This window comes from Ovis aries, chromosome 15, assembly GCF_016772045.2.
Source record: "Ovis aries strain OAR_USU_Benz2616 breed Rambouillet chromosome 15, ARS-UI_Ramb_v3.0, whole genome shotgun sequence".
Classification (NCBI taxonomy): Eukaryota; Metazoa; Chordata; class Mammalia; order Artiodactyla; family Bovidae; genus Ovis; species Ovis aries.
This window is the reverse complement of record NC_056068.1, coordinates 24087260-24105517: the sequence shown is the minus strand read 5'-3', so window position 1 is coordinate 24105517 and position 18258 is coordinate 24087260. Positions and strand designations below refer to the sequence as shown.

The following is an 18258-nucleotide window of genomic DNA, read 5'->3' as shown; positions in this document are numbered from 1 at the left end:
ACCGGGTCTTAGCCGCATGCAGGGTCTTTAGTTATGACATGCAAACTCTTAGTTGCAGCATTTGGGATCTAGTTCTCTGACCAAGGGTGGAACCTGGGCCACTTGCGTTGGGAAGCTCAGAGTCCCAGCCATTGCACCACCGAGGAAGGCCCTGAGGCCTTTATTTTTCTGGCTTTTCTACATTTCTTCTCTGCTAGGGATGAACCTTTGCTTTCTTTGTTGTCACTGCCCTTTTATTAACTGCTTCCAGATCTGCATGTTTGATCCCAAATTGCAGATGACTTTAACTCCTCTTTTTCCAAATGCTTTTTGAGCATTTCTACTTGAGATAAACATTTGTTGCCTCACTCCTTTTCCCAAAATTACTATACCAGCCCTGCAGATACATACTTGTAATCATAGCATCTGCCATATGCCAGTTTTTGGTACATTTTTAATCTTTATAAAAACCCTACGAGGTATGAATTATTATTAATGTCTTACTACTGTGGGAAACCTCAGCCTCAGATATTAATACAGCTTCAGTTCAGTTCAGTTCAGTCGTGTCCGACTCTCTGCGACCCCATGAATCTCAGCACGCCAGGCCTCCCTGTCCATCACCAACTCCCAGAGTTTACCCAGACTCATGTCCATCGAGTCCATGATGCCATCCAGCCATCTCATCTTCTGTCGTCCCCTTCTCCTCCTGCCCCCAATCCCTCCCAGCATCAGAGTCTTTTCCAGTGAGTCAGCTCTTCGCGTCAGGTGGCCAAAGTACTAGAGTTTCAGCTTTAGCATCATTCCTTCCAAAGAAATCCCAGGGCTGATCTCCTTTAGAATGGACTGGTTGGATCTCCTTGCAGTCCAAGGGACTCTCAAGAGTCTTCTCCAACACCACAGTTCAAAAGCATCAATTCTTTGGCGCTCAGCTTTCTTTATAGTCCAACTCTCACATCCATACATGACCATAGGAAAAACCATAGCCTTGACTAGACGGACCTTAGTTGGCAAAGTAACGTCTCTGCTTTTGAGTATACTATCTAGGTTGGTCATAACTTTCCTTCCAAGGAGTAAGCATCTTTTAATTTCATGGCTGCAATCACCATCTGCAGTGATTTTGGAGCCCCCCAAAATAAAGTCTGACACTGTTTCCACTGTTTCCCCATCTATTTGCCATGAAGTGATGGGACCAGATACCATGATCTTCGTTTTCTGAATGTTGAGCTTTAAGCCAACTTTTTCACTCTCCACTTTCACTTTCATCAAGAGGCTTTTTAGTTCCTCTTCACTTTCTGCCATCAGGGTGGTGTCATCTGCATATCTGAGGTTATTGATATTTCTCCCAGCAATCTTGATTCCAGCTTGTGTTTCTTCCAGTCCAGTGTTTCTCATGATGTACTTTGCATATAAGTTAAATAAGCAGGGTGACAATATACAGCCTTGGCGTACTCCTTTTCCTATTTGGAACCAGTCTGTTGTTCCATGTCCAGTTCTAACTGCTGCTTCTTGACCTGCATACAGATTTACAAGGTCCTAATAAATTTTTAAACCAACGTCTGTCTCGCATTTGAAAAAATGACTTACTCAAGAATAAATTCTAAGTAGCACAGTTGAGGGGCTTCCCAGGTGGCTCAAATGGTAAAGAATCCACCTGCGAATGCAGGCGATGAAGGCAGAAGAAGCAGGGTTCCTGCCCTGGGTTGGGAAGATCCCCTGAAGAAGGTAATGTCTACCCACCCCAGTATTCTTGCCAGAAAAGTCCCGCAGACAGAGGAGCCTGGCAGGACTATAGGCTACAGTCCATAGGGTGGCAGAGAGTCAGATGTCTTAGCAACTGAGCACCTTCACAGCATAGCACAGTTGAGACTTCATGCCATTCTGACTTTGCCTGCTGCAGTACATGCCTTTCTAGAACCAAACTTTTTGACTACCTTGACAATTTATGGAGCACTTTAACATATATTTCTCATTGAGCCCATATAGCAACCCTATGAAATAAAATTTAGTGTGAAGCAGAATTTGCAAAGTGGCCCAACTAGTAAGTAGTAAAACTAAAACCCTGGCAAAGGCAATTATTCTTCTAGGATATCAGTATTTTAACTACAATCTGTAGATGAATTTTGTTAGATGGACAGGTCGCAGTATTTACATTTTAAAAATAATCGTTTCATTTTAATAACAATTCCTGTATGCATTACTTCATTTCATAGTCACACCTGTGCTGTCAAAGCTTATGGTATACTCTCTTTTCCAGCTGCAGAAATTGATGCTCAAGAAAGTTGAAATTTGCCCAGAGGCTAATGTGTGGTGCAGTCGGGGCTACCTGGTGCTATTTCCACCATCTAAGGCTTTCTAATAAAAACAGAGGTCAAAATGCCAGACATTCATAGCCAGATAAAGATCTGTGTGAGTAGATGCTAGCAGCTGCTACATGATGGTTAGTAGGTTAAATTTAAGATATCCTAAGAAAATATTTCCTTTTTCCAATATTCCTGCCCAATTTCCTGGTGTCTTTTTTTCTTTTTTGTTGTGTGTATGCGTGTACATATGCAAAGCTCAATTTTTATTCAGTTGAGGTGAAATTCATATAATATAAATTACCTATTTTAAAGTATACATTTAGTATATTCACAACATTGCACAACCGCCACTTCAGTCTGGGTCCAAAATATTTTTATCACCCCAAAAGAAAACCAAATTCTACTAAGCAGTCCCTCCCCATTTCCCCTCCACTCTCCCCGCTGGCCACACTGATCTGCTTTCTGTCTCTGCGTTTTACCTGTTCTGGATAGTTCATGTAAACGGAATCGTATAATATGTGACCTTTTGTGTTTTGTGTCTTTCACTTAGTTTATTGAAGTTTATCCAAGTTATAGCATGTATCAGTACTTTATTCCTTTCAATAATGGCTGATATTCAGCTCTAGAACCAAACATGGAACAATGGACTGGTTCCAAATTGGGAAAGGAGTACAGCAAAGCTGTATATTGTTACCCTGCTTATTTAACTTATATGAAGAGTACATCATGTGAAATGCTGGGCTGGATGAAGCACAAACTGGAATCAAGAGTGCCAGAAGTAATATCAGTAACCTCAGATATATCTGCAGATGACACCACCCTAATGGAAGAAAGGGAAGAGGAACTAAAGAGCCTTTTGATGAAGGTGAAAGAGGAGAGTAAAAAAGCTGGCTTAAAACTCAACATTCTAAAAACTAAGATCATAGCATCTGGTCCTGTCACTTCATGGCAGATAGAAAGGGAAATGAAAACAGTGACAGACTATTTTCTTGGGTTCCAAAAATCACTGTGGATGGTGACTGCAGCCATGAAATTAAAAGATGCCTACTCCTTGGAAGAAAAGCTATGACAGTTCTAGACAGTGTATTAAAAAAGTGAGAGATCACTTTGCTGACAAAGGTCCATATAGTCAAAGCGGTGGTTTTTCAGTAGTCATGTACAGATGTGAGAGCTGGACCATAAAAAAGACTGAAGGGTCGATGCTTTAACACCGTGGTGCCAGAGAAGACTCGAGAGTCTCTTGGATAGAATTGATGCTTTTGAACTGTGTTGCTGGAGACGATCTTGAGAGTCCCTCAAATAGCATAGAGATCAAACCAGTCAGTCCTAAAGGAAATCAACCCTGAATATTCATTGGAAGGACTGATGCTGAAGCTCTAATACTTTGTCCACCTGATGCAAATAGCTGACTTACTGGAAAAGACTACGATGCTAGGAAAGATTGAAAGCAGGAGAAGGGGTCGGCAGAGAACAAGATGGGATGGATAGCATCACCTACTCAACAGACATGAGTTTGAGTGAATTCCAGGAGATAGTGAAGGACAGGGGAGCCTGGCATGCTGCAGTCCATGGGGTTGCAAAGAACTGGACATGACTGACTGACTGAATAACATATGTCTATTACATCTTGCCTCATGTAAGATGTAATTTTTCCATTGGTGTACATTTGAGTTTTTCCCACCTTTTGTCTTTTGCGAATAGTACTTCTGTGAACATTCATGTCCAAATATTTGAGTGTGTGCTAAGTCACTTCAGTCATGTCTGACTCTCTGCGACTCTGTGGTCTGTAGCCACCAGGCTCCTCTGTCCTTGGGATTCTCCAGCCAGGAATACTGGAGTAGATTGCCATGCTCTCCTGCAGGGCATCTCCCTGACCCAGGGATCAAACCTGTGTCTCCTGCATTGTAGGGGAATTTTTTACCACTGAGCCACATGTAAAGCCCTAAACCTTCTTCCAGTTATTTTGGGTATATACCTAAGTGTAGAATTGCTGGATCATAGGGTAATTTTATATATAACATTTTGAAGAACTGTCAGACTTTTCCACAGCATCTTTACTGTTTAACATTCTCACCAGCAGCGCACGAAGATTCCAGTTTCTCATATCCTCCCCAAACTTGTAATTTTCCATTTTTGCTTTATTTCATTTTATAGGAGTCATCTTTGCCTATGAAGTGATATCTCATTTAGTTTTGATTTGCATTTTCCTAATGGCAGTTGTTGTTAAGCATCTTTTCTTATGCTTATTGATCATTTGTATCTCTTCTCTGGGGAAATGTCTGTTTCAGTCCTTTGCCCGGGTTTATTTGTCTTTGGTTTTTGAATTGTAAGAATTTTAATATAATCTGAAATACTAGACCCTTATCAGATTTATGTTTTGAAAATATTTGCTCCCATCCTGTAGGTTGTCATTTCACTTTTTTGATAATGTCCTTTGTTGCATAAAAGTTTTTAATTTTGATGAAGTGCCACTTACCTATTGTTTTCTTCTGTCACTTGTGCTTTTGGGGATAATATAAAAAGAATCCATTGTCAAATTCAAGATACTGAAGATTTACCTCTCACTTTCTTGTTAGAGTTTTATAATTTTAGTTCTTATACTTTAGATGTTGATCCATTTTGAGTGAATTTTGAGTATTGTGTGAAGTAGGGGTAAAACTTTATTCTTTTGCAAGTGTATGTCTAGTTGTTCTACCACCATTTTTGTTTGTGGAGTGTGTAAATTTAAAGTGTACATCATGTTACTTTGGTAAGTGTTATATTACAATGTGTTTGCTCTTCTGATATTGCATTATTATTATGGTCAGTAAACCTTCCATTAAATCTCTATGGCTGTTTTAGTACTTGTTGCAAATTTTGCTCTTAAATACTGTCAATCTTATACCATCCTGAATACCATTTTTTGAAGAGGCTTTTTTTCCCCCATCAAATAGTCTTGCCATCCTTATCAAAAGTCAGTTGACCAGGACTTACCTGGTTGTCCAGTTGTTAGCAGTCTGCCTGCCAGTGCAGGGGACACATGGCCCATCTGTGGTCCTGGAAGACCCCGTATATCACAGGGCAGCTGAGCCCACGCGCCGCAACTGCCGAGGCCCCGCGCCTAGAGCCCATGCTCCGCAGCAGGAGAAGCCGCTAGAGTGAGAAACCTGCGCACTGCAGGGAAGAGGAGCCCCCGCTTGCCGCAGCGAGAGAAAGCTGTGTGCAGCAGTGAAGACCCAGCACAGCCAACAGTTAGATAGATAGATAATAAAAACTAAAAAAAAATTTAAACATCAGTTGGCCAGAGATTGTGACTCTTTCCTGGACTCCCAATTCCAATTCATTTGCCTATCTGCTTATGCTTATGCCAGTACTATACTGTCGTGATTACTCTAGTTTCACAGTACCTTTTGAAATCTTAGAGTGTGAGTGCTCTTTGTTCAATATTGTTTTGGCTATTCAGGGTCTTGTGAAATTCCATATGGATTCGAGGGTCAGCGGTTTCATTTCTGTAAAAATGATCATTGGAATTGATCTTTATTACGTTGCATTGAATCTGTAGATCACTTTGGGTAGTATTGACATATTAATATTAAGTCTTTGTGTTGGTTCATTTTATGTGTCAGGTTGACTAGACCAGGAGGTGTCTAGACGTTTTGTCAAACATTCTGGTTACGTCTGTGAGGGTGCTTCTGGATGAGATTAGCATTTGAATCGGTAGGGTGAATAAAGCTGATTGCTCTCTCTGATATCTTTGGACCTCATCCTAGCTACAGAAAGCCTAAATGGAAAAGGCTGATAAAGAGGAAACTTTACCTACCTAATTGGGTGCAGGTCTTCTCTTGCCCTCAGACTGAAAGTTATGTCATCAGCTTTCCTGGTTCTCAGGCTTCCAACTCAGGTTAAAATGACCCCATTGGCTGGTTCTCCAGCCAGTGTAGATCTTGGAACTTCTCAGCTTCCAAAATCCCAAGAGCCAATTTGTAATAATAAATTTCTTAATTCACATATACTGGAAACTATGAATACAGGATTTCTTCACACACACACATGTACGCCCTGTTGGTTCTGTTTTTCTGGAGAAACTTAATATGGTCTTCCAGTCCATGAACTTGGGTGTTTTTCCATTTATGAAAGTTTCCTTTATGTTTTTTCTGAGTGTTATATAGTTTTTAGTATACAGATCTTTCACCTTCTTGGTTAAATTTATTCCTTAGTATTTTATTCTTTTGGATACTATTATGAATGGAATTGTTAATTTCCTGTTTAGATTGTACACTGTTACTGTATAGAAACACAGCTGATTTTTTTCTATTGATCCTATGCTCTTCAACTTTGCTGAATTTATTTATTAGGTCTAGTGACTTTTTTGTGGACTTTTTTGGTGTTTTATATATCATATCATCTATAAATAGGGATAGTTTTGCTTTTTCCTTTCCAATGTAGGTGCCTTTTATTTATTTTTCTTTCCTAATTGTTCTGTCTAGAACTTCTAATATAATGTTGAATAATATTGGTGAAAATGGGCTTCTTTGTATTAATACTGATTTTAAGGGGGACTCTTCCAGTCTTGTACTACTGTGTATGATGTTAACTGTGAGTTTTTTCCTAAATACAGGCCCTTCATCACGTTGAGGAAATGCCGTTCTTTTCCTAGTTTCCCAATTATTTATATCATCAAATGTGTTGTATTTTTTCTGCATTGATCAAGATGATCCCCCCCCCCCCCCCCGCCCAACTTCATTCTGTTAGTATGGTGTACTGCTTTTTTCTTTTTATGTCTTTGTCAGTCACATTCTCTTAGGCATCCATTTTCAAATGCTTGACTAAGCTCCATCTCTTCATTCTTTGAGATGTGCAGAGTATACTCTTAGTGCTTAGTCGCTCAGTTGTGTCTAGCCCTGTGACCCCATGGCCTGTAGCTTGCCAGGCCTGTCTGTCCATTGGGTTTGTTCAGCAAGAATACTGGAGTGGGTTGCCATTTCCTCCTCCAGGGGATCTTCCTGACTCAGGGATCGAGCCTGCCTCGCCTGTGTCTCCAGCACTGCAGGTGTATCCTTTACTCACTGAGCCATTGGAAAAACCCATAGACTGTACCCTACCATTCCACTTTTCCTACCAGCTTCCTGCCGCTTTCATCATCTTTGGTTTATTCAGTAGCTCTATAACTCACGGTTAAGCTTTCTTTTCCTAGTTTTAACCACTTTTAAACTAGCTGTTAACGTGTGCTAGATTAATCCCTTTAAAGTGCCTTTTTTGCCCCTCACATTTCTTCCCTGCTGAAGAGCCTGTAATGGTTTTATGTTGTTCATTAGTACCCCACTCCAGTACTCTTGCCTGGAAAATCCCAGGGATGGAGGAGCCTGGTGGGCTGCAGTCCATGGGGTCGCAAAGTGTCGGACACAATTGAGCGACTTCACTTTCACTTTTCACTTTCCTGCACTGGAGAAGGAAATGGTAACCCATTCCAGTGTTTCTGCCTGGAGAATCCCAGGGACGGGGGAGCCTGGTGGGCTGCCGTCTGTGGGGTCGCACAGAGTCAGACATGACTGAAGCAACTTAGCAGCAGCAGCAGCAGCAGATCAAGTCTAAACTCATCCTGACATTTAGAACTGTTCATAATCCCATCCCACGTCACCTCTCTGGTCCCAGTTATTTATAAAAAGATGGAAACTACACACTGAGGCCCATCTAATAATAACATAGAATTTTGTTTCTAAAACTATAAGCATGTAAACTTGGTTTCTATATCTTTTCCTCTATTTTCTTAGTTTCTCATTTAGCAAATAGATTGCTAAATGACATTTTCTTAAACTTTTGAAGATGCATTTCATAAGACCTTGTCATATTAGTTTCCTGGACCTGTTTCTTGTATTTGGTTGAGGCATATATGTATTTAAAGAAATAAAAAAATATTGTCTTAGTGTATTCTAAAATAAGGAAAAACAAGGTGCAGGACTTTGTGTTTAGTATGAAAGAAGACGTTCATGTGCATAGACCATTTCTGAAAGATGTCAGAAGCTATTAATAGTGATTACTCCTGGGACACAGAACTGGATGGAAGGAACAGGGAAATTTCCTTTCGTTTTATATCGTTTTGTGCTGTTAGAATTTTCTACTCAGTGAATGTGGACAAAAGAGATGAAAAAGTTTGAGTAAATAATGATTAGTTCTTTTTCCTTGCTTTTAATATTAGTTCAGACCCCTCTACACCATTTAGGATTGACTAACTTTTAAAAGCTTTTAATGCTTTTTAAAAACATTAAGCCAGTTGATGAACTGAAACAGTGATTTTCATCATGTACCTAATTTTTGCACCATTAAAATAAGTTATCGATTTCAGGGGATTCAGTTTTATCCAAAAAAAATGGCTATTTGTCATTTGTGGAGTCATAAGACACTTTAGATTTCCATATTATGAGTAAATTGTACCAACATAGAGTTATTACTGGAATAAAAACTGAAAAACTAGCAGGGCTTTTGCGGACTTTTTCCGTGGAAGTTGGAAAGGTTAGCAGCAGTCTCAGACTGTGTTAAGACTCTGTTATATAGCCTGGGTTTCTGGAGTTGCTGCTGTGTATTTTCTTTGACTCCTAGAGTTACCCTTTGCTTTCCTTGGATATTTAAGGTTTATTTTAAAATTAGAAAACCAGATCTTTGACTTTGGAGAGAATTTTATTAGGCACACCTTGGTATTTCTTTGGAGTAAAGTAGCATTTATCAATTACTTAGTTTTAAATTTAGAAATGTCCTTGTAAAAATAGACAGTCGAGATCAGTAAATGTGCATCAGAATGGTGAAAATAGCATTCCTGTTAGAAGAAATGGAATCATCTAGAAAGCACCCTTGTCACAGTGCCAAACTGGGTATTTTGAAGATTAGTAATCGCAGTAGTTTGCTCATCAGGAGTTTTAATTTAGTTGCAGTAGGATTAGGCCAGTTGTTTATTATAAAAACTTGATAACTTAATGTTTTTACCATGCAGATAATCCTGTTTATTGTTTATGATGAGGTGAGTTGCCTTCTTTGCTGTAAGAGAACCTGAGTACAGAGAAGCTTTGCACCAAAACCATGGAGTAGCTGAGCTCTTTCTAGAGATTTGTGTGTGCCTGTCTGTCTTTACTGCCTCTGGGCAAGAAAAGAGAGTGCTCTTTGTTTTATGAAAATAATGTGTATTTAGTTAGGAAATGCAAACCTGTTGGCTCTTGCCAGTTATTTGACTTCATTATGACTAGAGCACAGGCTTTGTCTTGTCTCTTGTTGGGTGTGTACTTTATTTGTAGCATCATAGTTACGGTGAAGTTAATATTTAAATCAATTTCGTGTGAAGTTGAGGAGAAACTGTGAGTTAGCGATGCACTGAGAGCCTAATGAGCTTAGCTTGTCTGTTGTTGTAAAATTAACATGTCAGATATACCCACCAGGCTCCTCTGTCCATGGAATTCTACAGGTAAGAATACTGGAGTGGGTTGCCTTTTCCTACTCCAGGGGATCTTCCTGACCCAGGGATCGAACCTGAGTCTCCTGCATTGCAGATGGATTCCTTACTATCTGTACCTGGGAAGCCCTGATCAGGATTTGGGTTGTGGGTACTACTGAGAATTTAGGTTTAGCTAAATATTTATAGGACTGAGTCATGTAATAGCAGTTGTTCATGTGTGCCAATAGCCTAGTTTATTCCTTGTGAAATGTGTTGTTCAGACTATTAATAGTTATTTTTGAGTAATCATTTAATTCAAGATATTTGATGACAAAACTGGTTTTGTAAACCTTAGTTTTCTAATTTGCACAATGAAGATGATCCTTGACTATTTTAGGGTTGTTCCAGGGATTGCATGATGTATGAGGCATCCAGAGTTCCTGACAGAAAGGTGTTCAATAACTGTTAGTTACAATTGTGAACAGCACTGTCCTGTGGATAATTCACATTAGGTACTGTGTTGTGTGATTCTTATCTCGATGGAGGCAGGAATTTCACATTTAAACAGAGATCCACATGGTGAGAAATATCAGGTAAAGATAGTAAGTCCCATTCCTTTACAGGCTTGTTTGTTCCGTCAGCATGGGAGGTTAGAAAGGGCAGAGAATAGTAAGAGGCTGGAGTCCTTGAATAGTATGGGGCTTCCCAGGTGGCCCTAGTGGTCAAGAACCTGCCTGCCAGTGCAGGAGACGTGGGAGATGCATGTTGATCCCTGGGTCAGGAAGATCCCCTGGTGCAGGCAGAGCAACCCACTCCGATATTCTTGCCTGGAGAATCCCCAAGGACAGAGGAGCCTGGCAGGCTACAGTCCATTGGGTCACACAGAGTCAGACTGAAGTGACTTAGCACACACACAGAGCTCTTGAGGGAGATGAGATGGGTATAACACTGTTCTTGGAGCTGCACAGAATGATTTTATGTCTTTGTCACCTCTGCCCAATAGCTTTAAAAATAAAGGGAACCTGAGTTTCCTTTCCTGAGTGTAGTATTCTAGATGTGTTAATGTCTGCTGCTCCCTGTTACAGCGTGGAGACAGAGGAGTGGGACTTTAACCTGTGGCCACATGGAATGGTTCGTAAGGTACTTATCATTAGAATACCATATTCGTTGATGAACACTTATTTGGCATTCTGAGATCTCTGAAATTGAGGTGCTCCTTAATTTACTACCCTCCACGTAGCACATGTGGTGTAGTGACCATGGTCTACACACGTGTGGGCTTGGTCATAGCTGTTCCTGCCACCGTGGCAGCCAAGTTACATGCCCTGCTGGTACTGCATGGTTAGCTTACTTGACGTCAAAAACGACTTTAAAAGGATCACACTATGATTCAGCCGTGAAACAAACGAAAACTATGAAGAAAAGCATAGAAACAGAACCACAGGGTACAGATTTGATTTTATGTGAAGTAAAATATTTGTCTTTGGAGGAATGATCGCAATTTCAGATTTTCATGCAAAACTACAATCAAATGCGTCATGGGACCCCAGAAAGGAAGATACTGTAGGTGTTTTAAGCCTTTTTTGATGTTGCTGAGAAATATGCAAAAGAATTACCTAATGCATGCCAGGCTATGTACCTGGAAGCAGGGTGACTTGTTCTGTTTCTCAACATAAATGAGATATTTTGGAGCCACAAGAAGCTGATGTGACCGATTCATGTGTCTCCTAGGACTGTCGTGAAGGTATTGTGTCATAGTTTAGCAGCAGTTTTTCTCTTTGGTGGCACCATTTTATAACTGATGGCACCTTAGATTCAGTCTCTTCTAGTGTTTACATCTCTAGCTCCTGATGGTAGCTTATTTGGAACTGATTGTTCTACTAAGTAATCAAAACTGTGCTTCTGTAAAGGCACCTAAAATAAAAATAGGAAACTTGCTAAGATCAAGGTCAAATTTTAAGAATAAAATATTTGCATTGTTTTGCATTAAGTAGGCATTTTTGCCTGTTTTCTTCGTCTTCTCAGATACAACATGGCATAGAGGTTAGGGTGCAGACTCTGGAGTCGGGCAGCCTGGGTCCAATCCCAGCTCTAGCCCTTACTAGCAGTAACTTTCTGTAAGGTACTCAACCTCTCTATGCCTCAGTCTCCTGTCAGGCGCAGTGTCTCTCTCACAGGTTTGTTCTGAGAGATAAATGAGTTAATACCTCTGAAGTGTTTTGAACAGCACCGGGCAGGAAGAAGGCAGTGTGTGTGAGCTGTTATTCCATGTGGCATTGTCTTTTGTTGCAACACCGAGTGGTCTGAGGTGAAGGTGTGTTTGTCTATCCCACTCTTCCCTTCTTGGTTCCAGTTCAGGGCTGATACACCACCCATTTCCCCTTCCCAGTTGTTACTCCGTCCTTCTTGGGGTACGTCAATTTGGAAAATTTTAGAGAATTGGGTATGATTGAGCTATATAGATTTGCACACTTTTACACAGTGTCATCAACGGAATCAGGATCCGTTTGGAAACAGACTTTTTGATGCTTTACTTTTCTAAACATCACATGCTGGGTGTTTTCAGTGTTTTCCAAGGTTAGCTCTGGACACTTCTTAGTGCGAAAGTCCTCCTCCCAGTGCCCAGGCAGTGCCTGCCTGAGACAGATGCCCAGCCACTGCTGGGCTCAGCAGGGTAGGACTCCATTTCGAGCCTATGACCACGGCCTGCGACTAGAACAGAAAGACTGTTGATGCTTTTCTGAGGACTGCACAGGGGTGTTTCAGTTTGTTTTTTTCTAGTGTGTGATACTTGAGTGTTGCATTGGGCCCTCAGCTGTTGAAGAACAGAGGATACTGTTTCTCTTACAGCTGGCGGGGAACTAGACTGCCTCTTGGAGACACAGCGCTAACTGAAGGATAGTTAGTGGTCAAACATCAGCTGTTGATTCGGGGCTTCATTCTAGGATAACCTTGAGAATAGTATAAATTAGATTTCTGCTGGCTGGACTAAATTTGAACTGTTCGGTTTTCAGTATTCATCTGAAAGATCACTGTGTCTTCACTTGGGCCAACTGACTGTTTAAGTTGAGCTTACTTGTAAATAGATGTTTTGTGTTAACTTTTGTCTTTGTGCAAAACAGGACCAAGTGCTTAGTGAAGACTTTGAGTCTGAAGGGGGTTATAAACTGATCTTGTAGCACGGAAGGTTTTGCCATGATTCAGATTAATGAAGAGAAAACACTCCATACTTTATTCTCTCTGGAATTTTATTTATAATTCAGAAAATTTCGGCTTTATCTATACTTCTTTTTAATCAATCAGACCTAAAGTTTCAAATGCGACATTGTTGGTGGTGTTTGTTAATTACAAGATCGGAAACTTATTGTCAGTGAAAAATGACACACGCGAATGGCATGTGCAGTGAAGCTCAAAATAGCACGTCTTCATATCCATGCAAATTCCCTGGACTCCTTATAGTGACCTACTTATGCACTGCTCACAGAGAGACACATGAGGCACTTTAAGTGTCCATTAAGGCTAGAATATTACATTTAAATGTTTTATGTATTTGTAATTTTACTCTTTACTTGTATTTCTTCCATAAGTACCAAAAGAATTTTCTATGATTAAGCTTTTAAGAGTCATACATTTGACATTTCACAATGTGTCTGACAGTCAGTACCTTGTTGCTTGGAGCTTGTTGGTTTTTTAAAGTAAGAAATGGAGTTCTCAAGCCTGTTTACCCTAGATGTTTATGTCTCTTCTTTACATGTATCCAGGTTGACACATGTGTTCATTTTGTTTCTGAAATACAGAGCTGCCAAATGCTGTTAAATCAACTGAGAGAAATCACTGGCATTCAGGACCCTTCTTTTCTTCATGAAGCTCTGAAGGTTAGTTTCAAGGCCTCTATGAGTCAACAGGTTTTAGACAGTTGTTCATATCATAGTTGTGTCAGTTCAAGCTATTTTTATGCCAAAATGAAAGTGCATATGTATAGGGACAGATGTTCTAGAGCTCAAATGACCCAGTATCTTCAAACTATAAATTAGAAGAATAGGAAAAAGTTGAGGATGGAAGAGACAGTGCAAGGAACTCTGCAGAGATTTAAGATACATATCAACTAACTGCCCTGTATGGACCTTTTATGGATCCTGATTCAAACTAAAAAATAAATGAGCCAGGGCAGTTTAAACTGGTGATTTGTGTGAGGATAACACTGTGGGTTGTATATTTTTTTAAAGATACATTCTGAAATGTTGAATGATGATGATGTAAATAGATGCTTAGGATTTGCTTCATAATATCTGGGGGAGAGAAGGCAGAAGAGATAAAATGAGATTGACTGTGACTCAGTGACTATCGAAGTCAAGTGATGGGCACTTGGGATTCAGTTATATATTCCCACTTCTATTGTATACGTTAGAATTTTTCCCTAAGGAAAGTTTAAAAAGTTAAAACGAAATAGAAGTGTGGTCACCACTAGAGAATATGGCACCTTTATTGTAGGCGCTGACTTCATTTGGAGTCTGACACATCATGCCTTAGCCATTGTGCAACTGGGAGGAGAGGTATCCAGAGCAACGAGGTTTCATTCTTGTTTGCATGCTGTGGGAAATCGGCGCATGGCACTCCCTTCCTGTACCTGGGAGTGTGATAGCATCACTTCAAGTTTCCTACCGTATATCCTAGAATTATACCTAGATTTAGTATGACACGAGGGTAGTAAGGAGTTATAACCCCCAAACTCACTTGCTGTTTATTTTAAATGCCATGATGTTTGACTTTTGAAATTTGTTTTTTTCCCTCCCCTTAGGCCAGTAATGGTGACATCACCCAGGCAGTCAGCCTTCTCACTGATGAAAGAGTTAAAGAGCCCAGCCAAGAGACTGCTGCAGAACCATCTGAAGAAGAGGGGAGTGCTGCCAGCAAAGAGGAATTAGCAAGTAGGTATATCCTGGCTGGGCCCTTTTCTGAACTAGCAGAAATTAAGAGATGAGTTTCTGTGAGTGTCCTTTCCATCACATCAACCCTTCGGAAATAATGGTAATCATGGCTAATTACTGAGCCATAATGAGGTGCCAGGCACAATTCTCAGCACGTAAATGGTTCCATTCATTCAGCAGTTATTTAATGAGCCCCTGTTAGGTGCCAAGCACTCTTTTAGGCACTGGAGATGAACAAAAGGAACAAGAATTGCTGCCTTGTGAGAGATGAGGCCATGGAGGGAGTGAACGGGAGGCAGATTATGCAGAGGCTTTGTAGCTGCTTGGCTTGTGCTCTGAGCTGGAGGACCAGCCATTGGAGAGTTTGCTGCAGAGGAATGCTGTAAACTGGTTTCCACTTCCTAAGGGTCATTCTGGCTGCTATGTTGAGAACAGAACTGTGGGAGGGAGTAGTGAGCATGGGGCCGATAAGGGAGCCGAGCACCGTTCAAGAAGCTGTTGCTGATGAGGGCAGCGTGGGCCAGGATGCAGTGGTGGAAGGGTGACAGGTGCTTGCTGCACAGGATCTGCTTACAAAGGAGACGAGGGCTGTGACAAAAAAGAGAAGGGTTAAAGAGGACTCCAGGTTTTTTTCCTAAGTAGCTGCAAGGGTGGGGTTGTACTTAACTGACATGGGAATAATTACCGATGGAGCAGATTTGGGTGGAAAATGAGAAGATCGATTTTGGAAATATTAAATTTAAAAGGCCTATTAGACATCAAGGTGGAGTGTCAGAAAGACAGTGGAGATCCAAGTGTGCCGTTCAGGGGAGAGAGCTGGGCTGGACCTGGATAAAACTTGAAATCATAAACTTGTAAATGGTACATAAAAGTTATGGGAAAGGATGAGCTCTCCTAGGGAGCGGATATAGAAAGGAGAAAAGGTTTTATGTCTCAGCAGTAGGTACTTCCAAAGTTGAGATGTCTGGGGAAGATGGAGAGGGCAGTGAAGAGTATGGAGGCGTAGCAGGAAGACCCAGAGAGTGGTACTCTGGAGACCAGAGAGGCTTCTGGGAGGAGGATCTGTCAGCTGGGTCAGGTGGTATTAATCGATATTTGGGCAGTTTCAAGCTATTCTGAGTGCTGCTGCTGTGAATATTCTTATATATGTCTTTTAGTGCACAGTGACTTATTTCAATCCATATTTTTTTTGAGATGCATCCATGTTGGCTATACCTATAGTTATTTCTTTTCATGTGTAATATTTCTTGATCTGAATACACAAGAGAATTGATAAATTTGTTGATTGACTTTGGAGTTGTTTTGAGTTTTTTTGCCATTATGAACAAATCTACTGTGAGCTATTTTGATTCGTGTTTTTTTCACGCACGGAGGCCAGAGTTTCTTTAGTGTTTAAAGACTCGCGATGTAATCGGTGAGTACTGAAACATGCCTGTCTTCATCTCAGTAGGTATGAGGTGTCTGAGATGGTAAGGAATCCGCCTGTAATGCGGAAATCCTGGGTTTGATCCCCGGGTTGGGAGGATCCCCTGGAGGGAAAGGCTACCCACTCCAGTATTCTTGCCTGGAGAATCCCCGTGGACAGAGGGGCCTGGTAGGCTACAGTCTGTGGGGACACAAAGGGTCGGACACAACTGAGCACTGAGCAACTAAGCACACAGCATTAGTGACATCTCCCACCAACAGAGTTTGAGGGTAACTCTTGCTGTTATGATTGTTAGCTTGTAAAATTGTTGCTTGTGTTTTTGATATAAAATGATTGTCTTGTTTTTAACTAGAATTTTAAAAACTTAAATAATGATACTGAATATCTTTTCCTTTTTGACCGTTCATGTTCCTTCATGTGACATGTCTCTTGTATCTTCTGCTGGTTTTTCTGTTTCTTTCTATTGATACTTGATATTCATACTGATAGTGACCTTATTTTCTTGATATGAATCCATTTTTCTGGACTTGGGCATTGCAGATACCTTCTTGTTGATGACCTGTGTTTTTCCTCTGTGGTGATGAGCTAATAAATAGCTTTCATTTATTAATCTTCTGCTGTGGTTTATGCTTTTTGTTTAAGAACTCCTATACCATGACGTCATAGGATATTCTGTTATATTTTCTTCTAAAATTGTAATGTTTTGCTTTTCACATTTAAATAATTTAACTCATCTGAAATGGATTATTTTGGTAAGACATAAGATAGAAATATAGTTAGATCCGTCACTGCCCCCCAGCACCTCCCCTCACTACCCAGGACCTTTTATTGAAAAGGCAGTACTTAATTTCTTTTTCTACTTTCTCATTATTAGTGTATAGGAATGCAAGGGATTTCTGAGTGTTGATTTTATATCCTGCAACTTTACTATATTCATTGATTAACTCTAGTAGTTTTCTGGTGGAGTCTTTAGGGTCCTCTTTGATGACCCAGAGAGATGTTATGGGGAGGGAGGTGGGAGGGGGTTCATGTTTGGGAACGCATGTACACCTGTGGTGGATTCATGTCAATGTATGGCAAAACCAATACAGTATTGTAAAGTAAAATAAAGTAAAAATAAAAAAAAAAAGAAAAGGCAGTACTTACCCACTGATCTGCAGTATTAGCTCTGTTACATTATTTTCGTGTTTTCCATTTACTTCATTATCTGTTTTTAATTCTTAGTGGTATATACCTAGGAGTGGAATTGCTAGATCATATAACAATTTATGCTTAAGTTAAAAAAAAATTCTAGAAAACCTTTTTTTCATGATTGCAACATTATCACACTTAGAAATTAATAACAATTTCTTAGTCTCATTAAATACTATTGTAGGAATTTCCCTGCTTGTCTCATGAACAACATGTTGGTAGTTGGTTTGAGAGTGTAATGACCCACATAAAATAAAACATTAAGCTATGTTTGAAGTCTGGTTCAGGATGGCGGATAATAGAAGGATGTGCACTCATCTCCTCCTGCGAGAGGACCAAATTTGCAACTAGCTTTGCAGGAGGACAACCTGCAAAAATTTGCAGCCAGACAGGATGACACTGGAACCCACCAAAAGAAGATACCCCACATCCAGAGAGAAAGAAGAAGCCAAGGTTAGACAGCAGGAGGCATACAGTCATGAAAAAAATCAAATCCTGAATCTGCTGGGTGGGTGACCCACAGGCTGGAGAGCAATAATGCCAAAGAAGTTCTCTCACTGCTGTGAAGGTTCTGAACCCCATGGCAGGCTTCCCAGCCTCGGGATCCAACAAAGGGGCTGGAAGGCCAGGGAGTCTGGCCCTGAAGGCCAGCGGGATTTGATGATAGGATTTCCAGAGGACTGAGGGGAAGAAAGACTCCAATCTTGGAGGATATAAACAAAGTTTTGTGTGCACCAAGACCAGAGGAGAGGAGCAATGACCCCACCGGAGGCTGAACCAAAACTACCTGCTAGGGTTGGAGGGCCTCCTCTGCAGGCGTGGGTCGGCAGGGGCTCACCACAGAGCTGGGGCCACTGGATGGCCCCCTTTGGTGTAAACCTGCTTGGAGGTTGCCATTAACTCAGCTGTAGAGCCTGTAGACCCCAGGGCTGGGTTGCCTCAGGCCAGACAACTACAAGGGAGTGCAACCCCAGCCATCAGCAGATAATTGGATTAAAGCTTTACTGAGCAAGGCCCTGCCCAACAGAGCAAGAC

At 40.8% G+C, this 18258-nt stretch overlaps 1 protein-coding gene across 21 annotated transcripts in view; it reads left to right on the top strand.

Moving 5' to 3' along the window:
* Positions 1-18258, top strand: part of USP28 (ubiquitin specific peptidase 28) — a 70039-nt gene that overhangs the window by 7197 nt on the left and 44584 nt on the right. For 18 of the 21 annotated variants that reach the window (XM_060399300.1, XM_060399296.1, XM_027979219.3 and 15 more), the window contains exons 2-3: positions 13476-13553; positions 14477-14606. In XM_060399300.1, coding sequence (XP_060255283.1) covers positions 13476-13553; positions 14477-14606 — 208 coding nt within the window. Of the gene's footprint in view, positions 1-10763; positions 10819-13475; positions 13554-14476; positions 14607-18258 lie in introns of all 21 variants that reach the window. The other 3 variants (XM_060399292.1, XM_060399291.1, XM_060399301.1) reach the window with 1 other exon arrangement.